Source organism: Phalacrocorax aristotelis, chromosome 5 (assembly GCF_949628215.1).
Source record: "Phalacrocorax aristotelis chromosome 5, bGulAri2.1, whole genome shotgun sequence".
In the NCBI taxonomy this organism is placed as follows: domain Eukaryota; kingdom Metazoa; phylum Chordata; class Aves; order Suliformes; family Phalacrocoracidae; genus Phalacrocorax; species Phalacrocorax aristotelis.
Window position 1 is genome coordinate 18651303 of NC_134280.1, and position 23958 is coordinate 18675260.

Here is a 23958-nt window from a genome sequence, read left to right on the forward strand (position 1 = left end):
CTGGCTATTTCCGGGTGGGCTCTGACTCACCCCTGGCTGGATGCCAGGGGCTGCACAGCACCTGCTGTGGCTGCCCCCCACCCAATCACCATGCTCCTGGGAAGGCACTGCTCCTGTCCCCATCTCTCTCTGCCCCATGGACCCCCAGTCCTGCAGGGACCCACAGGCAGCCCCCCAAAACCAGTGCCAGCTCCTCCTCGGGGTGCTTGCACCCTGCTGCTGGGCTCATGCATATGCCCAGGGGTGCCTGGCAGGGGCAGAACCAGTGGGGACAAGGCACCGTGCCCTTTCCCACCTCCCCTGGCACCCCAGAGTGGGATGCCGTGCAGGCTTTGCTCTGGGAAGCATTCCCTGGGGCAGTGAGTGGCTCTGTGGATGGGCAGCTGGAGCCTAGTCCTGCTGGAAGGGGTTAATGGAGAGATGGCCCAGGACAGAGCCTGTAAACACATGCGGAGCTCCAGGAAGTGCCGCCCCCTTCTCCTGCTGCCTGCCAGGCTGCCTGGACCCTCTCCCTGTCCGCCCTGCCAGGATGAGTGCAGGGATGGCACCCATTGAGGCAGTACCCCCCATCCCGGCCCACGTGTCTGAGCATGGGAAAGTGAAATCACTGCCCAGGCGTTGCTGGAGGCTGAGCAAATGGCCACCATGCCTTACATGAGCCGCCAGTGATGCAGCGGGTAACTGCTACCTCATCTCACTGGCATGGATGATGCTATCGAGGCCTGTGGGAGGGCAGACAACCCAGCATCCTCATAGACCACGAGGGTGGCCAGCCATCCCTACATCCACGTGGGCCACGAGGGCAGATGGGTACCCCCAGCATCCCCATGGCCACTGGGGCAGGTGAACATCCCCAGCATCCCCACGGACAACAGGGCTAGCTGGAGATGAGGGGCCAGGTATATGCCTTGAGCATCCACACAGACACGGAGGTCTTCTCAAGCACCTATATGGCCCTGGGGCAAAAGGTCACCCCCAGCATCCTCGTGGACTGTGGAGGTAACAACTTACCCCAAGGACCTACATAGACCCAGGGAGGCAAGCAAACACCCCCCAGCATCCATACAGGTTAGAAGGGATCACTGGACACGCCTGGCATCCACACATGCTATGCCAGCATCCCTGTGCCATTTGGAGACAGGCCATCGTCCCCGGCATCCCCATCACCTGGGGACACAGGGGTGGGGACCAGGGACAGACAGACAGGCTGTGCACCCATGCTGCTGCCCCCAAGCTATGGGGTGGGTGAAGGCATGAGGGCAGCTAAGGTGAGCAGCGGGCAGGGGGCTGCAGCCTGCAGGGCATCCACCAGCTCTTGGGACCCTGGTGGGCTGGGCTGGGCCACAGTCCATGCAGGGAAGGAGAACCATCTCCTATTTAGACAATAGCACGTGCCCTGGGTCTGTCAGCGCCGGGGAATGGGCTGTATGGTACTTCCCTCTTAGGATAAAGGCGCCTGGAAGGCTCATGGCTGTAAAAGGAGCGGGATGGAAGGAGACGACCGGGGGCCAGGAGGGAGGGGGATGGACACCCTTGCTGCTTCATTCCCATCCCTTCACTCACCCCTGAGTCAGGGCCAGGCGTTGAGGGGGGCACGGGGGCCCCGGTGGCAGGGTACGAGTCTGAGGAGGGGCTGGCACCCCATCCCCACATCCTGCCTGCTGCAAGCCCCGCGATGCCCTCAGCCCAGGGAGGCTGTGCCTGGCTCTCCGGGCAGCTCAAATCCTGGGGGAGCAGTGGGGAGGGAGGACGCGGGAGGAGGGGCAGCTGTGGGATGCAGCTGGCTTTGCTCATGGGGATGTCATGACCAGAGGGAGTTGGTTGATGTTCCAGATCCTGATGCCTTCCCAGCAGCAGCCTCGACCCAGGGCCTGGCGGGAACTGGGGCTGGGCCAGCATGGGGGCTCGGGGGCTGATTCCCAGGCTCCGCAGGTCTGGGTCAGCGTGGCCTGGGATGGAGCTGCAGGGAGGCTGGATGGGGCTGGGCAGGACAGGAGGCACCCCTGCATCACTGCTTTCTGCAGCCTCCTTGTTTTTTGCAGCCCCTGGGGCTTCAGCTTGCACAGACTGTCTGGGGCCATGTCCCTGGGATGGGACTTTGGCAGGGTCCCTGGGTTCTGCTCTGACCCCCCTGCTTCCTGTGCTGCCGGTTCCCGCATGCAGACGGGGCTTTCCTAAGAGGCTGCAGAAAGCCCAAGGCATCCGTCTGCCCTCTGCCAGACATGGGGCCCCTGCTCACACAGACACATCCTGAAAGGCTGTCACGGCAGCTGAGGAAAGGCCACTTCAACCAGTTTATCCTAGAGCAGGGTCAGGAGGATGCTCCTGGTTAACCCCTCTGAGCCTTTTCCCCTCCTAGCGGCAGTGACCAAGAGTCCATTTCCCCTCCCTGGGGCACCCCAACCCTGCACCTCCCTGCTCTGTGGGATGGGGACAAGGGCTCTCCAGGCCTTGTGGTGGGTGTGTGTGTCTGCATCACTGCAGCCCTACCTGAAGTGCCAGGGCAGGGTGCCAAGAATTGCTGGACACGCAGCCCCTGGGGGGCCCAATCTCCCCACACCCCAGCCAGCAAGATGGAGTCATGGGAGGGGGATGGCTGAACAGTATGGCTGGCACTGCGCTGGCCCAGACCCCTGGGGTCCTCCACGCTGGAGTGGGGACCCACCTGCCCTTCTGCACCCCAGCCAAGGGCTGGCATGCCACTCTGCTGGCACTCATGGGGCAGGCAGGGCACACGTGCAGGGCTCAGGGATGCAGAGGGCGTGCTCGGAGCAGGGCCAGGAGGAGGAAGGATGCTGTCTGTTTTTCCATCTTCTCCCCCTCCACACACCCCCAACTCCCTCCTTCCTTCCATCCTCCCCCCTGCACTGGGATGAAACAACCTCATCTGGAAATACCTTCCCTTTTAAAGGCAGGCTCCACCAGGCAGTGTGCACCCTCCAGGAAGCTGCTGCATTACGCTGCGTCTAGGCAGCTGGGAAGGGCTCCGTGGATGGGGGCTTGTGGAGGGCAGCCTGGATGCATGGCATCAAGCCTCTTCCCACCTGCACGGCCATGGGGACCAGTCCTTTGCTGGCCCCCCAGGTGGCTGGGAGGGGGGGTGGCAGAAAGCAGGCAGGAGTGCCTCCCAGAGCTGGGGGAGTTGAGGATGATGCCATGACCAAGCCCAAGCCTTTGCAGTGCTGATGCTGCCACGGGCGAGCCCTGGCACCTCGGCATCTGTGTTACAGCCGGGGTGGGTAGCCAGGAGGTTCGTGGCTGGGCAGTGCTGAGTGCTGCTCCTGCTGCTGAGTCACCCAGTGCCCGGTGGCACAGCGGTCCCCTCTGCCAGGGCCTCCAGGGACAGAGGCGCTGGGTCTGTGCCAGCTGATGTCAGCCAAAACAGCCCAGCTTGGGCAGGGCTGGGGATCACCAGGTGTGCTGGGGGGCCTGTGGAGGAGAGGGTGTTGCCCAGGCAAGGGGGACCCCCTCAGGGGAACAGTACTGGGGGCCCCAGTACAACTCCCCTCCATCAGAATATCCTCTTTAGCTGGCATGGGTTTGTGTGTGGCCCCAGGGCACCTGCCCTGGCCCACCGCCTGTCTAGGAGGTGGGAAGCTGTGGTGGGGGTCCTGGGGTATTCCCCATTCTGGGAAGGTCTGGGGAGCTGAGTTGGGCTTTCTGCTCCCCAAAGTACAGCCTGGCCAAGGGGAGGCTGAAGAGACAAGGCAGAGGGGACCTTGTCCTGCTCTTGGGGTGATGAGGACCAGGGAGAAGCTGGGGCTGCTCTGGGCAGGGTCCCCATCCAGCCATGCTCTCTGTACGCCTGGCGCAAGAAGAGTTAACAGGGTGCCTCCCCGGCTATAAATAACACGTATGTCCCACGCATATGAGCTCGGGAGGCTATTTTGGTTGGGTGCCTGCTGCTTTGGGAATGTACCAGAGTGAGGACCTGGGGGGTGACGTCACTGGTACCGCTCTGGACCCAGCAGCTGCTTGGGGTCACTCAGCAGCACCCTGAAAGTGCCCAGCCCTGGGCCAGCGCTCAGTCCCCTGTATTGGAAAGGGGTGGTGGGTCAGCACAAGCACACTCAGGGTGGGGGTCGCCCACATCACCCCCTCCCCGGGCCCTCCCTTGCCCCTCTCTGGGTGGGGGGGCTGGAGTCTAGCCCCGCATGGAGAGCTGAGCCCGGTGCTCTTGCCGTGGGGTGGGTCAAGGCACCATCGGGGGCATTTTGGGGTGCTCAAGGTCAATTTGGGGACCATGGCCATTGGGCATGAGTCTGGCTCAAGGAGAGGCAAGAGAGGGTGTGAAGGGCTGTGTCCCCTTCTTTCCCCCCCTTGGCATCAGCCCAGACTGTCTGTCTGTCCAGGCGCCCCATGGACAGGGCAGTGTGGTGGGGACCAGGGGACAGGCTGATACAGTTGGCTGAGACCAGTGGGGTCTGGGGGTGCCCAGAGTTCCACAGGCATCGTTGTCATCCACCTGGGGGTCCGCAGCCTGGCGGTGCGGGCAGGTGAGGGGTGGTGGGCGGGGGCTGGTGTCTGTCCCCCCTGCGCAGCAGCATCCCCCAGCTGCCCGGCAGCAGGAGGGGCGGGTGATGTCAGCAGGATACAAATAGCGGTGGCGCGGGTCCCCTCCCGACGCCTCTCCGAGCTGCCGGCTGCTCGCCAGCTCCGCTGCCTGCTCCCTGCTCCGGCCTCGCCGCCCCACGCCGCCGCCATGAGCCAGTCCTACTCCTCCAGCCAGCGGGTCTCTTCCTACCGCCGCACCTTTGGCGGCGCCTCCCCGGTCTTCTCCCGCGCCTCCTTTGGGGGCAAGGGCAGCAGCGGCAGCTCTGTCACCTCCCGTGTCTACCAGGTGTCCCGCACCTCAGCCGTCCCCAGCCTGTCCAGCTTCCGCACCACCCGTGTGACACCCCTGCGCTCCTACCAAAGCTCCTACCAAGGTGCCGGTGAGCTGCTGGACTTCAGCCTGGCCGATGCCATGAACCAGGAGTTCCTCCAGACCCGCACTAATGAGAAAGTGGAGCTGCAGGAGCTCAATGACCGCTTTGCCAACTACATCGAGAAGGTGCGCTTCTTGGAGCAGCAGAATGCCCTCATGGTGGCCGAGGTGAACCGCCTGCGGGGCAAGGAGCCCACCCGCGTGGCTGAGATGTACGAGGAGGAGCTGCGGGAACTCCGGCGCCAGGTGGACCTGCTCACCAGCCAGCGGGCTCGTGTCGAAGTTGAGCGTGACAACCTGCTTGATGACCTGCAGAAGCTCAAGCAAAGGTGAGGAGGTGCCCCAGCGTGTGTCTGTGGGCATCTATCCCTCCATCTCCATCCCTAGGGATGGGCAGTGGCAGACCTTGCCCTGGCAGCCCCTAGGGTGCTCACTGCCATCCTTGTGACCCATGCTCAGACCCCATCGTGGCCCTGCTCCTTCATCCCCCTCACCCTGTCCCCTGGGGCGGGAGAGCACCCCAGCCATGCCTTTTGCTGCCTGCACCCACCTGTAGGGCACTTTGCAGGGTGCCAGGTCCTGGCTTGGTGGATATGAGTTTTTGGAGGGATAAGGGCACCCATGACCTGCTACGCCAGTGCTGGGTGCTCCCCAACCCACGTCATGGGGCAGGCAGGGGGAGCTGGCCCAGTGGCAGGGAGAGGGAGGTACCCACAGCCTGGGCATCTCAGCAGGGCACTCTTCATAGCTGCTGCCAGCCCTTGCCGGGCGCCCAGGCAGCCCGCAATGGGCAGGATGGCTCCAGCAGCAGGGGAGTCCCCCACACCCTCCCTTGCAGCAGGTCCGAGGCTGGACTGTGATGCCACAGGACCCCCAGAGCTGGGGAACTGGAGTGCCCCCCCCGGGTCCCCATCCTGCTCACACCAAGGAGAGTTGGCCAGCCCATGAGTGCACTGAGCCCTGTGGGATGGACAGACGTACAGAGCCAGCCAGGCAGACGGAAGTGGGAGGCGAGGGGAGGATGACCCAAGTGGGGGGTGCTCCACCAGCTCCGGAGGCGAAGGAGGGAGGGGAGGAAGCCCACGAACTTCCCCAGGCCAGGGATGCTCCAGGCACGGTGCCCTGGGAGCAGCGGGGACCCCACAAGGATGCCGTAGGCCTGGCTGGTGGCAGGGAGGGGGCTGGGGCCAGTGGTAAATAGCCACAGGGGTGGCCAGGCTGACTGACCCCCAGGGAGTGACCAGCGTGGGGGCACTGGGCAGCAGGGTTTGATGCTCAGTGGGAGCTGCTTGTTCTGATGCTGGTCTGTGCCTTCCGTCCTGGCCTCTGTGCCCCAAGGATGTCCAGTCCCCATCTCCTGGGGGTGACAGCCTGCTGCCTCCCCCTCACAGCCCCAGCCTCTGCCCCAGATGGCCAATGCTGGGGTGCTGGTGGGGCAGAGTCCCTGATGCTGGGAGGCTGGGGGTAGCAGCATGGAGGACCCCTGAATGTCAAGGCAGGAGCAGGGTGCAGAACAAATGGGTGTCAGGTTCCTGTCACCTTGTGTGCCAGCACTGGCCGGGCACCTCCGTCTCCTCCCCGCCGCCTTCCCCCTGACCGGCAGCCTGTGGCACTGCCCTCTCCCCTGGCCCAGCCCTGACCTTGGGCTCACTCCCCAGCAGTGCCCCCTGCATAGCGCCGTCCCACAGCATTGCTGAGACCTGCCTGTCTTCCTGCTGTCCCCAGGACAGTTCAGCTGGTGGCCATCTCTTGGGCCCCTGTGCTGGATCCTGCATCCTGTCCCCCCGGCTGCTGGCCACTCTCCCCTATAAGGGCTGGGGCAGCGCGCGTGGCACCGAGCTGACCTCATGCCTTTGTGCTCTCTCTGGCGTTGACTATAATAGGGAATGGGAGGAAGAGCCCCTGGCCCCCCGCCAGCCCTCCCGCCACCCGCCGGGAATGCAGGACAACCCACCGTCTTTCCACCGGGCCACGCAGGGCTCAGGGATGGTGAGGGGAGACATCGCTGCTGGGGGATGCGTCTCCCTCCTAGTGCCCCTGACCCCCCCTCTCTGCCCCCAGGCTGCAAGAGGAGATCCAGCTGAAGGAGGAGGCTGAGAACAACCTGGCTGCTTTCAGAGCCGTGAGTACCTGTTCCCTCTATGCGGTGTGGTACCCCCGCCTCCCCTCCCACACCCATCTACCTCTGGCAGCCTGGCCCCAGCACTGGGGCATGGCTCTGGGCACAGCTTTTCACCCTCCAGCCTGAACACATGGTCCCTGCACTCCACCCATGCCCCCAGGGCCGTTCCCCCCCCCGCTACCCCTCACTCTGTGTCCCCCCAGGACGTGGATGCAGCCACGCTGGCACGCATTGACCTGGAAAGACGCATCGAGTCCCTGCAGGAGGAGATCGCCTTCCTCAAGAAGGTGCATGAAGAGGTAGGTTGGGGGCAGCCCCATTTCCCGCAGGCACCCATGGGGCTGGGGGATGGTGCAGGTGCCCTGAGGTGTCACCTTGTCCCTCCAGGAAATCCGGGAACTGCAGGCTCAGCTGCAGGAGCAGCACATCCAGGTGGAGATGGACATCTCCAAACCCGACCTGACGGCTGCGCTGCGGGACATCCGCGCCCAGTATGAGAACATTGCTGCCAAGAACATCGCCGAGGCTGAGGAGTGGTACAAGTCCAAGGTGTGGGAGTTGGTGGGCTCCGGGATGGCCCTGGTGCAGTGGCTCCTGGCCATCCCGGTGGCCATGCTCACTGACCCTGGTCTCTCCCCAGGTGTCTGACCTGACACAGGCAGCCAACAAGAACAACGACGCGCTGCGGCAGGCAAAACAGGAGATGCTGGAGTACCGGCACCAGATCCAGTCCTACACCTGCGAGATTGATGCCCTCAAGGGCACGGTGAGCCATGGGCGTCATTGGGGAGACCCTGAGCTGCCCTGCAAGGACCTGCTACTCCAGGGCTGCTTGGAGACCTCTGGGACATATCTGGGGTGGGGAGCTCTTCCCAGCTCCCCAAATTGCTGCCGTCAGGGGACTTGTCCCTCAGATTTGGGCTCTGCCTCTCTGAGCAGCAGTCTGGGCCTCTGTGAGGTGTTTTGGCAGAGCTCTGGGGTCAAGCACAGATTGCAAAAGGTGCCTCAGCCCAGGGAGAGGCTCCAGGCAGGCTGGCGCAGAACTCGGGGTGTCTGGTTGCAGGCTGGGAAGGTGGTTTCAAACAAACAAGGCACAACAGTCCTGCTCTGGCATGGTCGCAGCACAGGAGCCAGCCAGCAATGACCAGTTTGGCAATGCCACCCATGGGCAGCCATCTGGTGCTCCTGCACCTCTCTGTGGCCTCCCGCTGGTGTACAATGGCTTTGCTGGGGGGCTTGGTGTTGCCCGTCACCTGCCCAGCTTACCCCTGCCAGACCCTGCTGCCCAGTGCTGGGCAGACAGAGGGTGATGGCCACCCATCATGGCCCCACATCAGCTGGACCCAGCCCAGGGCTGTCCACAGCTGTCCCCAGATCCCTGGCTCACCCCTAGGACCCCCAGGTCCCACCCCAGGTGCACCCTGGCCCTCTGGGTCTCCCCCATCACTGAACCCCTCTGTCCCCCAGAACGACTCACTCGTGCGCCAGATGCGGGAGATGGAGGAGCGCTTTGCAGGGGAGGCTGGTGGGTACCAGGACACCATTGCCCGTCTGGAGGAGGAGATCCGGCACCTGAAGGATGAGATGGCCCGGCACCTGCGTGAGTACCAGGACCTGCTCAACGTCAAGATGGCCTTGGACGTGGAGATCGCCACGTACCGCAAGCTGCTGGAGGGCGAGGAGAACCGGTGAGCAGCAGAGGGAACAGGACAAGGTGGGGGGACCAGAAGGGTCAGCTGTTTTTTGGGTCTCCCACCTGATGAGCAGCTGTCTGAGGGCTGGGGCTGGCTGGTGCTGAGGTCTCTCCTCTGTGTCCCCGCAGGATCAGCATCCCCATGCACCAGACCTTCGCCTCGGCACTCAATTTCCGAGGTGAGCATTGCCCCATGAGGAGGGGGGCCTGGGATGAGTCCCTGGAGGTCCCCAGCATGGGGGCAAATCTCCCTCCTGGGGGTCTGCAGCCAGGCTGACAGGTTGGGGACCCACAGGTGCCACATGGAGCCCCTGGTGTGGGGGCACTTGGTTGGGTGTTGCCATGAGCTGAGAGGGTGTAAGCCAGGGCTCCTGAAGCCCCTCAGTGGCCCCAGCCCTGCTACTGTGTCCCCATACCACATGTTCCCATGGTCCCATCCCCTGTGTCCTCACGCCCACAGAGACCAGCCCAGAGCAGCGTGGCTCCGAGGTGCACACCAAAAAGACCGTGATGATCAAAACCATCGAAACCCGTGATGGGGAGGTGAGTGCAGAGCAGCACTGGGCAGTGGGTGGGAAGGCAGGGGGGCTGAGCACAGCACCTGTCCCCGTGCTTGGGGCTCCAGTGCTGGCATGGCATGGTGTCTCACAGTACCTCTCTCCTGGCAGGTGGTGAGCGAGGCAACCCAGCAGCAGCATGAAGTGCTGTAGAGGAGGCTGCTCTGGCAGCCCACCGGCACCTTCTGTCCCTGCCTCCGTCCTGCCGCCAAGCCCCCTTCCTGTCCCCCAACTTGCCCCCTGGTGCTCCCCCGGCACAGCTGCCTCCGTGCCCCCAGCAACCCCTGGGCTCTCTCCTTTGGCTTCAAAAGGCTCGCTCTGCTTTTGCAGCTTCGCAGCAGCAACGCCAGTGTCAGGATCAGGCCCGGGCCGGGGCGGGGGGTGGCGGCAGGAGGGAGGGAGGGAGGGGACAGGGAGGAGGGGCTGGGGGGAGCAGGTGGTGGCCTGGGCTAGCTCTCCAGGGAGCTGGACGGTCCCAGCAGCAGGTTCTGGATCCCCCACAGACCCCTCCCCGTGCCGGGCATGGGCTTGGAGGTCATCCTGCAGGAGCGGGGACCTGTCCTCTGCAGCTGGCACTTCTCTGGGTGCATGGCAGTGATTCCAGGGATGGGGAGAAGTGGGGTCCGGGCTAAGCCCCCTATTCTCCGTCCGGCTCGGAGCCAGGGTGCTCCCAACCTGCGCGTCCCCCCCAGCCCAGGGGGGCTGGGGCCCTGCATTCCCCCTGCCTGAGAGGCAGCCCTGTGGGGCAGAGGAGGGCAGTGCCCACCCCCCATCCCCCCATCGTGGGGACCCCCAGCAGCAGGACGCTGCGTGGGGCCAGGCTTGTGAGCCGAGAGGGTACCCGTAGGTGGACACAGGAGAGAGGGGGAGTGAGTGAGTGGGAGAGAGGGGGGAGAGAAGAAGAAGAGCCGGAGAGAGGCCCGGGGTCCAGGGCAGGCGTCCCCACCCCTTGCCCCACTGCATCCCCACCCCACTGCATCCACATGACTCTTCAGGCGGCTGAAATAAACAGCGGAGCATCACCCCTTCCTCCTGGTGCATCTCTGGGGCAGGGATGGGATGGAGTGGCGGGAAGGTGGCACCTGGGGGTGGCATCACATGGACCCCCATGGTTGGGCTGGGTGGATAGGGGGGCCAGCGTCCCCCTGAGCCATCTCTTCCCCAGGCTGCTGGGCCCCCCAGAACATGTGTGTCACACTGAAGGTGCCCCAGAGCATTTTGCTGCCTGTGGTGGTGGGTTTCCCAGTTGCACCGGGTGGGGGAGCTCTGCTGGGACTGGCGACAGTGGCAGCCGAGCCCTGAGCAGGTTTGGAGGGGCTCTGGTTTACTGTCCCCTGTCCCCCCCATACTCTGAGACCCTCACACCATGGCTCAGTGGCTCTCACCCCCACAGCTGCCCCCTTTCCGCCCTCACCCAGGGCAGCTCTGCCCCTAACCCACACGTGCCTGGGACGTCTCCAAGCCCCACCCATTGCCACTGACCTGCAAGCAGAGCACCCCTCATCCCAAATCTACCTCCTCCCCAGCAACCTGCAGGCATTAGCCCCACCACCCCATGCCTGCCCCACCCTGGGCTCAACCTTCTGGCTCAATCTGCCCCCTATGCCCTCTCCCCCCCAACACATGTGCCCCCCTCCCCATGGTCAGGGTGTGGGGGTCTTGGCTTCAGCTGCTTCGCCCCAGTGATGGGGGATGGATAAGGGGAACCCAGGGCTGAGCATCCCACGGGGGAGAGAGATTCAGGGTTGCTCTGCCCCGGGAGGTGTTGGATGGTCCACTCCCGCTGCCAGGCAGCAGAGCCCTGGGAGGGCAGTGGGCCTGGCAGGGGATGGCACTTTAGGGACAAGGTAGGTGCTGCTGCCAGCGGTGGGGACAGGACTGCAGTGTCCCTCATGGAGAGGCCAGCACGGTCAACCCCAGTTTCGGCTGCGGGGCTGGCCAGGGCTTGGGGGGGGTGTCAGATCTCAAAGGCTGTCTCCAGCAGGTGGCCCTGTGACATCGAGGACGGTCGCCAGGGCTGCCCTGGGGAGAGACAACATCTCCCTGCCTGCCCAGCCCAGGCAGTCCCCTGGGGGGGACAGAGCAGCCCTTTGGCGCAGGGCAGTGCAGGCAGGGAAGAGCTCCCCAAGGCTCTCGCAGGCTTCTCCACCAGCCCCCAGAGATCCTGGGGCTTGTTCAGCTGCTCTGCAGCTGGGTGGGGGGTCTAGCAGGGCATCCCGCTCTGGTGTGCCCCAGACACTCAAGCCGGGGGGATCCTGGGATCTTCTCCTCGCCACTGATGCTCCACTGATGCCAGCGGCCCTTGGGCCAAAGCCAGTGGGGCTGGGCTGCAGCTGGGAAGCAGCGTGCTGTGTTGCTTGCATCCTGCTCGCCCAGATTTACAGCCCATGTTGAGGGCGGCTGGGGCCAGGTGCAGAGACATATGCCATCACGCCGGGAGCCGGGGAAGCCCTGCCTTGCTCGGGGGTGGCGAGGCAACGTGCAGCATAGGCAGTCCCTGGTCGCTCACTGTCTGGAGTGCAGCGTGTGGGAGCTGTCATGGGGCACCCAAACCTGAACAGCAGGGTGCTCCTGCTCCAAGCAGGGCTTGAATGGGGGGCTGGACAGGACCCACACTGCCCAGGACAGTGAGGCAGGGGCTTGGTGAGGGAAATGGGGTTTCGCTGTGTTTGCAGCCTCCTGGCAGGGTGGTTTTGGGGTGAGCAGGAATGCAGGGATCCCCCCCTCCGTTGCCTGCTGGGGATGGGGCAAAGGGGCCCTGCAGGGCTGGCTCCTGCCCGGGGTCTCGCGTTGCAGGAAGCATGATGGTGTCCTTTCCCTCCACATGCCACCAGGGTCTCTCTGATCTGATCCGGTGACACCAACGGAGAAGGGGAAGGGGGGGAGGAAGGCTGGGTCCCCTCCGAGCCTCACTGCTAATATGGAAAGGTGCTGGCCCCTTTCTATCTTTGCAAGTGGAGCTGGGCTGCAGGGCCGGGGCGGCGGGCGCGGAGAGGGGGAGCCTGGCCAAGGAATGTGACATATCAGAGGCAGCTGCCACTTCAGGAGAGGGGGCAGAGGGAGAACAGCTCGCCGGGGGCTGCGCGGGACAGGACGGGACGGGTGAGGGGGGGGGAACGCCACGGCCCCAGAGCCGGGACAGCTCAGCGAGTGGCCGGCACCCGCAGGACTTGCACCCAGGCTGGCAGAGGAGCAGGTGCTGAGGTGCTGGGCAGGCTTGGGGTTGCAGCAGAGCATGGGGTGTGGGTGCTGCACCGCACCGGGTGCTCGGTGAGTGGTGGCTCAGCAAGCAGCAACCCGAGCCCCCGCCTAAAAATAGACCCTCGCTTGCCCACGGCGCTGCGACCTTCGGGGCTGCAGCCGGCGGGGGGGAGGCATCAAACCGGACGGCACCTGGACTGGGGGCCCACCTCTGCATCAGCACTGCTGGCAGGCACCCAGCACCCCCAGGCTGCAGGCAGGGGGAGAAGAGGGGCACGGCACTACAAGCTTGGGGTGGCAGGAGTCGCAGGCAGGGGAGCTGCAGACCATGCACCGAGCACAGGGACGCGGCGGCACGACTAGGGCTGGTGGGGAGCCCCGGGTGGCCCCACCGAGCCCCGGCATCCCCCCAAAGCGTGCCAAGGTTACAGCAGAGCTGGGGGCACCCAAGGAGGGCCCAGCTCGCCAGGCAGCACCAGTTTTTGCACGGAAGCTGAAGAACGCTGCGATCGGCACTGGCTGCGATATCCGGCTGCGGGTAGTGGTGGTGGGCAACCCCCGGCCCAGCCTCCGCTGGTACCACAACGAGGAGCTTCTGGCCCCATGCGAGGAGGAGTACGGCACCCTCTGGATCCGGGACAGCAAGAAGGAGGATGCTGGTGTGTACACCTGCATCGCCGAGAATGAGCAGGGAGAGGCCATGACCAGTGCCGTGCTGGCCATCATTGACATGGAAGGTAAGGGTGGCGTGGCCGCTGGCACGGTTGTGCTGGCACAACAATGGGCGCGGGTTTGCCGAGGGTGGCAGTGGTGCTTTGCAGGCTCCCACAGTGCATGCCCAGGGCTGGGCTTTGCTGTGCCTGCGGTGCCTGATGCCGGCAGTGCCGGGACGGCTCTCTGGCCTGGAGCGAGCATGTGGCTGCAGTACCTGCTGCCAGGCCAGGCAGGGTGCCAGGGCCAGGCATGGAGGTGTCGGAAGCATGTGATGCCAAGCCTGCTTGGGGCAGGAGGAGAGAGAGAGAGAAAGAGATGCAGCTCGGGCGCATGGCCCTGGTGGTGCCACCCTCCTCAACCACCAGCATGATCCCCTGGAGCCCCCAAGTGCCCCTGCACAAGCCATCCGTGTGCGCCAGCTGCCTGTGGCATCACCATCACGGCTATACTAGGCACTGGGGCTGCACTGGAAGAACTGGGACCATCCGGGGGTGGGCCTGGTGGGAGGAGCCTAACACTGCAGGAGGTGGGGCTGTCAAGTGGGTGGGGCCTATGCCCTGCAGTGGGCGGGGCTCGATGGTAATTAGCAAGGGTGGAGCCAGCTTTTGCTGGTCCCTGAGGGCCCTGCGGCAGCTCTTCTGCTCATGACCCCTAGGTGCAGGAGCTGGGCATTCTCCTCTGGTGCACAGGGATTGCATGGGGACATGTGTGGGCACTTGCGTGGGTGGGCCTCATCCTGCACGGGGGCCAGGCAGGTTTGGGCCTCAGCCCCCTCTGCCCCAGGATGGATGCCACCTCCCGGGCCTACTGCAGACCTGGGTGTTGGGGCGTGTGTGGTGCTGGCTGGTGGCACTGCTCTGAGATGTGAGCTGTGCCATCTGCGTGGAGGGAGCAAGGGAGGTGGTGCTGAGCCGTGAGGCACCAGGGAAGGAGCTGCACCTGGGGCTTTGCAGCATGGGAGGTGTGCTGGAGATGCTGCACCCTGAGGGGGAGACTGGGTGGTAGTGGGGGTCAGAAGGAGCCTTTGCAGTGCTGAAGGGGAGCAATGAAGGAAGAGGAGGAGTTGGTCTTTGTGAGCTGGGAGGCTGGAGGAGCGCTTTTTGGAGGCTGGAGGAAGGTGCTGCTCATGGGCCTGGTGCAGGGACAAGGGGAGCAGAGGAATGTGTAGGAGGGGTCCTGCCCTGCAGTGGGTGTGCACGGGGTCACTGTGCATCGCATCTTTGGGGACTGTGGCACTCTGCAGTCAAATACATGGCAGTGTGTGCGTGCAGAGAGAGTGGAAGCCATGCACTGCCCCACGGGGTGGGAGTAGCCTGTCCCAAGGGGGCTGAGACAGGGGGTCACCCTGTTCTCGCACTCTGGTGTGCAGCTGCACCTCTCCATGGCACTGCCAGCCTAGGCCCCCCTGCCTCTGCCCAGAGGCACGGCACTGCCTGATTTCCCCAGGTACCCGTTCCCATTGTGCTGACGCACTCATCCCCGCTCCCAATTCCCAGCCACCAGCCCTCACCACCGCCTTTCTGGAGCAGCTGAGGGAGGGATGGAGCAGCCAGGATTGCCTAATGCGCAGGGTGAATGTCACCCTGCCCTGGGCACTCCTCCCAGCAGGGAGGCTGGGTGTGCACTGTCATCGAGCAAACACCCGCCCAAAAATCCAGTCCCAGGGCAGAGATGCCTCTGGGGCATTGGGCTGGGTAAGGAGCATGGCAGCCCCTGGTGGGGCTTTGCCCCTGCCATGGGGCAGAACGGTCTCTGTGGTGTGGCGCAGCAATGCCCAGGGAGCACTGTGTCCTGCTGGGAGCTGAAGAGGGGTGCTGGTGTGGAGCTTGATGGGATGTGGCGGGGGGTCCAGCCCTATCATCTTGCCCCATTGCAGGGCACTGGCACTCAGCTTGTTGTTCCCCCAAGGCCATTTTCTCCATGCCAGCAGCCAAGCAGTGAAATGGGTCATCGTGTGAAATGGAGGAACCATGCCACCGCTCTGCACCCGCCTGCCCTGACACCCTGCCAGGATGTGTGCTGTGGCTCACCAGCCCCTAGCATGGAGGCCCTGGCTGCCCAGGGGCTCCCCACCAAGACCCAGCTCTCCAGAGACCATGGAAGTTCCACTGGAGGCTGCGCCATCCCTGTGCCGGCCAGGGACACCCCATCCTTGTTCCCTGGGGGGTCATGTGAGCTGGGTCAGTTACGGGGCAAGGAGGATGTGCACAAGGTCCCTGGGCAGGATGAAGTCTTTCTTTGAGCTGGGGGTCCCAGCCCCCATGTCTGGAGGAATTGGGGCACCCTTGCTCCATTCACCTCCACCTGGTCAGAGTCTCCAGTAGGCACAGAGCCTAGTCCTCCACCTTCTCTCCCCAGCATGCAGTCTAGAATGCAACTCTCCAGTGGGGCCGGCATCAGCTCTCCCCAAGGTGGCTAAGGTCATTGCTGTGGGGTGGGGGGCTCCATGCTGCCCAACTCCACACTCAGTCCCGGCAGCTCCTCCTGCACCAGCTCAGCATTCCCCCTTGCTCACACGAGCCCGATTTAGCTCCTCTAATCCCTTGTCCTGAATCTGTCGCTCCACCCTACTAATGATTTTCTCCTGCTCTTCTCCCAGGTCCCCCGAGTGTGTCAGTGCCCGGTCTGGGGAGCAGGGAGTGCACGTGTGGGGCTGGCCAGGCGGCGAGGCGCAGGGTCTCCCCAGGGCATGCTATCCCCACTGTGTCCCACCACTCTGCCCCTCTGGGAGAACTGCAGGTTCTCCCTCGTGCCCTGGCTCCACAGGTGCAGGTGAGGTGCATTGGTCCTTCTCATGCCAGCACCAGGCTGGTCCAGGGACTTCTCAGGTCCATCTAGTGACCTTCCGGACCTTTCTGGCCTGCCCTGGTCTGCACTGTGACTCCATCACCCTCAGGCTCGCTAAAGCCTGTATCACCTCTCAGCTGCATCTCCTGAATTTTTTCCCAGTAAACAGGATTAAATCAGCCTTTAAGAACCTGAGCTAATCTTTTAGAGCCCAGCCCTCTCTTGCCGTGCCAGTGCTGCCTGATCCTCCCAGCCGGGGCTGCCTCTCGTTTCAAGGTTGGATGTGTCTGTCTTGGGATCTGAGCGCAGGGTCTTGCTCCACTCGCCTCCACCTGCACTCAGCAATCAAACCATCTTGGAACCTTTCCTCTGCCCAGGGAACAGCCTGCACCTGCCTGGATTTGGGGGCAGGGAAGGGGGCAGGAGCTGCCTGTCTGTGGTGGCCCTGCACGGCCCCTTCCTGTCCAGCCCAGAGTCACAGTGGGGCAGCGTGGGCATACTTTTGTGGCTGGTGGTGCACGGCGATGGCAATGGTACCCTGGTGGGGATGGCTGCACCGACAGTGTCTCTGGTGGCTCAGCACCTCTGGGGATTTATCGCAGTACCTAATTTTAGTCCCTTACTTTGTAGCACTGTGCCTGTGTTTAATGCCAACTACCCCTTCCCTCTGGAGCCTCTGCCAGCCCTGCTCAGGGACCAAAGGGGACCTAAAGCCTCCCTTTCCCTTCTCCTCCCTCCCATGGGACTCTGGCTGTCCCCCCAGCCGCAGGGCACAGCAGCATCTCGGAGGAGCCCAGCATGCAGTGAGGCTCCAGCCCCAGCTGCCATGCCCCACTGTGGGGTGGGCACCATGTCTGGCTGTGCCAGCGCTGGGGCTGCCCCTGCAGAGCTGCTTGGTCAGCACCACCGCGGGTGCTGGTCTCAGCTGGTGCAGGGACAGGTCCCCGGGGCTGGGCAGTGCAGGGGGAAGGGGGCTGGACCTGGCCCTCAGGACGCCCACAGCCAGCAGGGCTGGCGGGGGGACTGGCTGTGCAGCCACCAGTCCCCGAGCACAGCCATGTGCCCTGGGGCCGTGCCTGTTCTTGACCCCGGGGGTGGCACCTGGGCCAGCCCACGGGCAGCTGCTGAAGACCCTGGCTCCCGGCTCTGACCCAGCCACCTGGGCAGGGGGCTGGCGCGGTGGCCACGCATGCCGGGTCCTTGTCCCAGAGTGCTGTGGACCAGGAGGGCTGCTCCCCAGAAAGCGGAGCAGCGGGCGCAGCTGTCCAGTCAGTCACCTCCACCCCTGCCCTCTCGCCTGCTGCCGGGCGGTTATTTTTGCTGAGGAATGTGCCGTCCCCTCGGATTCTGGCGGGCTGCAGGGCTTGTGTTACAGGCGAGAGGCTGAAACCTGGGCCTGCGGGCTGGTAAATATAGCACCACCACTCGAGGCTGTGACAGCCTCTTCGTCCTCCCAGGGCTGCCCAGCGCTCCTTGTGCCCCTCCTGCCTGCCAACACCAGGTTGCTGGCTTGTGCCTTGGCATGGTGGCACTGGAAAGGAGATAGCTGCTGCTACCCTGCTGCCTGCACTCTTGCCTGCTTCCCCCTCTGCCCTCTGCATGCAGCCGCTCAGCCCCTCAGCAGGGCGGATGCCAGGAGCAGGGCTAGCAGGGCAGGGATGAAATGCCTCCTGCCGTCCTGCGCTGTGCCCAGGCTCCTGAAGCCAAGGTCACATTGCTGTCCTGCGTTCCCATGTCCTCTGCCTGCAGCAGGCACCGTATGCTCAGGCATCCTTCTAGTGGCAGCAAGGGGAGGCGATGCTGGAGAGGGCACCTGGAGTGTCCCTAGCCCTTGGGAAAGGGATCACAGCAGAGCATTGCTCTTCCCCTGGGCCAGAAAACTGCCACGGTGCTGCCCTGTCCCTGTGACGAGGGCCATCCCGCTGCATTTATTTCCCCCTGGGAACAGAGCTGGGGACCGTCCCCACCTCCCTAGGCTCCCAGCACATCCCCACCTCCCGCAGACCATCACCAGCAGCTCCAGGAGGTGCAAACACATGAAAGATTCGTGCCTAGACCTCCTCCTACCTGAGGAGGCACCCGCCTCCATCAGTTATTCAAGCACTGAGAAAAGGGGACTGATGGCTGGGGCTGGGCAGCCAGTGCCTGGCCAGTGCTGCTGTGCAGGGGCAGGATCAGTGCAGAGCTGCCAGGGAGGCCCAGCAAGGCATGGAGAGCCATGACTCTCTGAGCAGCAGAATTAACGCTGTATTTTGAGTAAGTGTTTGCTATCTGCTTTGCTCTGGGCTGGTGCATGTGCAGCAGGTGGAGCTGGAGCTGCGTGGCAATGGGCCCACCTGCTCCGGCTCTGCCCCTTGTCCATGTCACGGCCATGCTGGCTCCCATTCCCTGCCCCATGTCCCTGTCCTGCAGGGTGCGAGGGCTGCCCTCAGATTAGGGCAGGGCAGAGGGGCCACCTTGGGTGCAGGCTGCCATCACCTCCCACCAGGCACCTTCTGCAGGGAATCTGGCTTTGCCTTTGCGGGAGAATTTGCAGGTGCTGCTGCCCTGCAGCAGGTGCAGCCCCTCAGAGGTGACCCATCTGCTCCCAGGTGTGCAGCATCTCTGCCATTCCTGTCCTGGGGAATTTGCTGAGGGATGGCTGAGTGGCAGAGCCACAGTCACAGGGAAGGGCAGATGTGGCAGTCAGAGGATATCTGAATGACTGCGTTTTGGCTGGGCACATGTGCACCCTCCCTGGGGCCAGCCCAGGGGGCTGCCCTTGCAGGTGCTGTGGTGGCAGCACCCTTGCCCTGGCACGACCATGTGCCAAACCCAAACCTCAGTGCTCCTTCCTGGCACACCTGACCAGTCTTTTATCCCACTTGAGTGTGAAAAATGGCACAGGCTCTCCAGGTCTGAAGCAGGACCACAGGCATGCATGCCTGGGTGAGAGCACCTGGCAGTGAGACCCTGGGTGCAGGGACCCTGGCAGACATGAGCCCCACAGCCCACCCCTTTACTCAGCCCTGGCTCAGGGGTACCCTTCTCTGTCCCCACCAGGGCTGGGGGGGCCCAGCAGAGTCCTCTGGCTTCAGCAGGAGATTCCCTTAGTGCCAGCTCTGGCATTCACGGGACTTGCCTGACGTGCAGGGTCTCCACGGAAACCCCGCAGCATCACTCGAATTGTGGGACTGTCAGAAATGTTGTATAAACAGCTCCTTTTGTACTCGGTAATTTGCAAGTTATTATGGAGCCATGAAAAGCCTCACGTTGGGAGTAATGGGCTGGGAGGGGAAGCGGAGAAAAGCTGCTGGAGCTGCCAAGCGTCGTGGGGAGTGTGATGCCTGTGTGCAGCCCTGCGTGGGGTGGCCGGCTCCCCGGGGGACAGGTGAGCAACATGGGGACAAGCGCTGGCTGGGGAGGCCTCCAGCAGTGTCCCCACAGATACTCTGCAGTGGGGGGGGGGGACAGTGCATACAGCCAGTGGGGCTGGGAACTTGGCAGCCTCTCCAGGAGCCTGGAAAGGGGGCTGATGTGTGCAGCGGGGCTCCACAGCTTGGTGAGCTGGTGGTGCAGGGCACCGAGAGCTGTAGGGGGCGTGGAGGGCAGGAAAGGCCCCGCTGAGACTGTGGGGCTGGGACTGCCCTCCCAGCTTCTTTGCAGCGTCACCCAAAGAACAGGGACAGGCCAGCAAGGCTGGGGAAGGCGTGCTGGGGTTGTGCCAGCAATCCAGGAGCACTGAAAGGTCTTAATGGCCCTGACCAGCCCTCACCGGGGACCCCCACCCACAGCTTCTGCCCACAACCCAGGAGCCCCATTGCAGCTTAGTCCCAGGCACCCTGAGCTGTGCTGTGGGTCCTCATGCCAGCAACAAGGGGAGGTCTCATGTGTGTCACATGGACAGGGACAATGGCCTATCTCCCTGGGTCAAACTTGTGTCCCCACCAGCCACAAAGCACTGATGCTAGCCCAGGGCTGATCAGTCCAGCCCTGCCATCCTGTGTGGGTCCTGAGGCACCTGGGCGGCAGGGTGCAAGGTCTTCCTTAGGGCACTGGGTGCCTGGGGCTGGAGGCGGTATAGTTTCCAAGGCGGGCTCATGCCATGGCATGGGCAATGCTGGGCCAGGGGGTTTGCTGTGGAAGACTGTGCCCATATTAGCTCTCGTTCATGTGCAGGCAGGTCAGCGTTGCTGGGACCCACGCCCATGTCTTGGTAAGGGGACCTTTCTGCATCACTGATGGCTGGAGGATGTGGGGGACTGAGCCGGGGCTGGCAGAGTGCTGGTGAGCCTGGACCTTGGCTGGGCAGTGAGTGCCATGGCACGCCGCGGCTGTGCTGCTGTGTGCAGGGTTGTGGCAGCCGTGGCAGTGGAGCTACCCTTTCTGGGGGCACTTTGAGGACAGTGTGTGGAGGGCAGTCGTGTGCAATGCTGGCATGGTATGTTGTGTTGTTCTTGTCCCAATCGGGGTGCGTGTGGGAGCTGTGGTAGTGGTCTGTGCCCCACGGTGCTGAGCACGGGAGAGAAGAGCAGCCCCTTCCACGGGCGGTGGGGCAGGGGGACTGGTGGCAGGGGACAGCGGTACGGCCGCGTTGCTGGGCAGGGGGCTCGGACCCCTGGGTGCCCTGGAGTCAAGGCCAGCGGCGGGGAGGATGTGTGCCCGCCCCAGCCGTGCCCCCCGCCCTGCGGCTGCCCTCGCCCCTCGCCACCTTTGCCCTGCCTGTCCCCCGCCGTTGTCACTGTGTGCCAGGGCTGGCGGGGAGGCGGAGGCGGAGGCAGGCGGGGGAAGGATGGAGGGAGGAGCACTCCAGTGATGCTTCATGCTCACAGCTCCAGCCCTCCCGAGAGCCCAACCTGGCGAGCCCCTTCCTCTCCCTCCGCCGTCCCCGGCTGCCGGCGGTGGAGGATGCTCGGAGCATCGCTTGCCCCCCCGGCGTGCTGACAGCGGGGACCCCGCCGGGAGCGGGCTGGCGTCCTGCCGGGCCTGAGCCGGTGTCCCCGGGCCAGCGGGGCTCTGCAGAAGCATGAAGAAGATCTGGGTGAAGAAGCGTTTCCAGGTAAGGGCTCCGGGCTGCCGCGCCAGCGGGTGCCGGGAGGAGGGGGCTATGCTGGGGAGTGGGAGCGCATAGGGATGGGGATGGGGGTGTCCCCCCGGCCCTGGCACTGCCACCTGGGGCTCCCCATAGCTTCGCCCATCACCGGCTCCAGCCCCGCTTGCAGAGCTGCCAGCTGCCTGTCTGTCCTCGCCAGCCCAGGCAGGAGGGGCAGAGGGCAGGTGCTCAGCACCGCCTGTGCCAGTAGCAGAGCTGGACCCCCGCCGGGGGCTTCCCCCTCATGCCACCCACTCCCCTCCCTACCCTCCGGAGCCAGGGTGGCAAATGGAGGCTGCTTCATGGCTCCCCCCAGCCCCGCTGCTGGTGGTCACGGAGCTGGAGACGAGGCTTTGCATGCGTCATCCCCTCCGCGTCAGGAGCATGCCTGGCACAGGCAAGGCTCCTCCGCGGGCCCCGCCGCACGCTCCGCTGCCGAGCAAGGAACAAGGACGTCACTTGGCCTCGGTGGGGGTTGGAAGCTGGGGGGCATCCTTCCAGGAAGGCCCCTGGCTCCCCCAGGGCACAGAAGCCCACCCTGCTTCTCCACCCAGCACAGGCGTGTAGCCTCCCTGCTGTCACCCTGCTTGGTGGCCCAGGAGGCGCTGAGGAGGGGCTGTCACCAGCAGCCCCTTCCCTGGGGTGCGGGATGTGGTGGGGGACACAGGTCCCCAGGGATGGTGGCAGCCAGGTGCAGGGGCCCCTCTAGGGCAGGGTGGATGGCACTGCCTGGCTGCCCTGGCTTTCCTTGGGCGCAACAAGCCCATGGGCTTGCCCGTGGGGTGGGGCAGGGTCCTGCTTCACTGGCGGAGCATGGCGGGGATCGGGACACCCACAGTGGCTGTCCCTCTGTACCAGGCAAGCCACCCACTGCCTCCCCACCTCATCCCATCCCTGCTCCCTGTCTGCCTGTCTTGCACCAGTGGTACCAGTGCTGTGTGGTGCTGGGTTCCGCACGCCAGGCGGTGGCAGGCTGCATGGGCTGTGCTCCATGGTCCCAGGAGCCCCTTCTCCCTGACTCCCTTTGGCACCATGGCCGTGGCTAGGCATGCCCTGTGCCAGGGTTAGGGCAGGGCCCCAGTCCAGGGAGGGGGGTCTGTGCCTGGCACGAGGGAAGAGGGCAGTGCCATGTCTCACCTGGCTGCCTCACAGGGCAGGGCTGAAGCCAGGGTCTGATCCCAGCCAGCCCAACCTGGGCTAGGTGGGCACAGAGCAGGCTCTGGGGGCTCCCCCACCCCTTTTCCCAGGATGCAAATGAAATCCCAGGCAGGGAGGACACCCCGCGCTCTCCAGCTGGCCCCTTCACCCAGGCCCCGGCCCTGCAGCAAGCCCTGAGCTGCTCCTGCCCCCTTTCCGCCTCCTTGCTAAGGGGTGACCCTGCATCACCCAGCACTCCCTCCCTGCTGAGCTGCAGGTGGGTGCTGCACCCAAGAGGGGTCCAGGCTGTGGGGTGCCCCAGTCCTGCAGGGACCTGTTGCAGGGCAGGGGGGAGGAAGCTCAGCCACCCCACAGCTCTGGGCTGTGGAGTCCAGCCCAGGCCCACTGGGTGCAGTCACCATATTTGATGGGGAGCTGATGGCGCCAGTCCCTGGGGAAGCCACAAGAGCACCCGATAATGGCACTCAATTGAATTTTCATTTTTTAATGGGGGAATTATCCGCCGATGGTGCAGTTAATCACTCATCTATCTTTCCCTGGCCTGGAAGACAGGCTGCCAGCCAGAACCAGCACAGTCAGCCGAGGAGGGGAGGTGAAGCCTGGCTCAGCCTGAATACAAATGTGTCTCGTGTAGCTGCTGCCCTCTGGCCAGCACTGCATGCAGGCAGGGGGCTGGTGGGAGTCCCCAGGCGCTGCCCACGAGCAGGGGCTGCCGCTGCAGTAGCGGCAGCTTTGGGATATGCAAAATAAGCCTGCTGCCCTTCCAAAGGCAACTAACTGCTGGACATGCTTGGCTGGCTGTCCCCGGGGGCTGGCTGTCCCTGGGGGCTGGCTGTCCATGACCCTGCCTGGGAGATGTGGGGAGGCAGGAGGGGCTGGCAGAGCAAAGGGCTTCAAGAAAGCTGGGTGTCCAACCCTGTGCTTCATGCTAGGGAGATGGGGCATGGGGTGTCAACGTCCTGGGGAGACCCCGTCACCCAGACTGGCTGGGAAGGATGCTCAGTCCTGGCAGTCCAACACTGCCTGTCTGCACACCGCATCCCAGCTCCTGCCTGTCTTGGAGATCACCCCAGCCCTCTGATTTCCTGGGAGACAGCTTCGGTGCACACCAGGCCTGGCAGCCGCCTCACCCTCAGCCAGTCCCTCCCTTGGCAAGCACATGCCTGGCCCTGGGCTGCGGCGCAGAGGGCAGCCAAGCTGGCAGTGAGCTCTGGGTGCCTCCACCCCGTGCTCGGGTCCGCCTGCCTGCCCAGACGGCGCAGGCGAGTGTGGCTCCCACGCCTCCAGCCCCGCGCAGACAGGCCAGTCCCATGCTGCTTGTGCCAGGCAGCCTCTCTTGCAGCTGGCACGGCCTCTGCCGGGGATGGGGGATGCTGTCCCCGTGCTGGGCCAGTGCCCGTGGCAGTGTCTGGGCCAGTGCCTGGAAGACATTTTGCTGGCCAAGTCCCCACGCTGGTGCAGGCAGTGGCTTCAAAGGGGCTGCGGAGCATTTGGGCACTAGCCCAGGCAAAGACCTTGCTGCAGGTGGTGCTGGCTGCAGGAAGCAGTGCCGGGGCAGCTGTGCTGCCCAGAGCTGTCACTCCCTGGGTGCGGGCCGCAGTGCAGGGCTGGGGTTCATGGTGTCACCCCCCGGGCATGGGCAGGGGCACAGGGCTGGGGTGCACAGTATCATCACCAAGGGATATATGTGTGTGTGCGTGTGTGCGTGCACACGCATTTGTGTGTGAT

General features: G+C 64.3%; 2 protein-coding genes across 2 annotated transcripts in view; both read left to right on the plus strand.

Annotated features, from left to right (window-relative positions):
• The first annotated feature begins 4613 nt into the window (after positions 1-4613).
• On the plus strand, positions 4614-10321 carry DES (desmin). Its single transcript, XM_075093253.1, has 9 exons — positions 4614-5256; positions 6989-7049; positions 7253-7348; positions 7437-7598; positions 7690-7815; positions 8517-8737; positions 8872-8921; positions 9203-9285; positions 9411-10321. Exons 1-9 carry the CDS (start codon positions 4703-4705, stop codon positions 9450-9452), a joined length of 1395 nt encoding a protein of 464 aa, XP_074949354.1. The 5' UTR covers positions 4614-4702; the 3' UTR covers positions 9453-10321.
• A 2356-nt stretch (positions 10322-12677) lies between these two features.
• The window catches only part of SPEG (striated muscle enriched protein kinase), a 38784-nt gene continuing 27503 nt past the window's right edge, over positions 12678-23958 (plus strand). Inside the window, exon 1 of the mRNA XM_075093254.1 lies at positions 12678-13237. Within this exon, the coding sequence (XP_074949355.1) occupies positions 12829-13237 (409 nt within the window). The 5' untranslated portion in view covers positions 12678-12828. The remainder of the gene's footprint in view (positions 13238-23958) is intronic.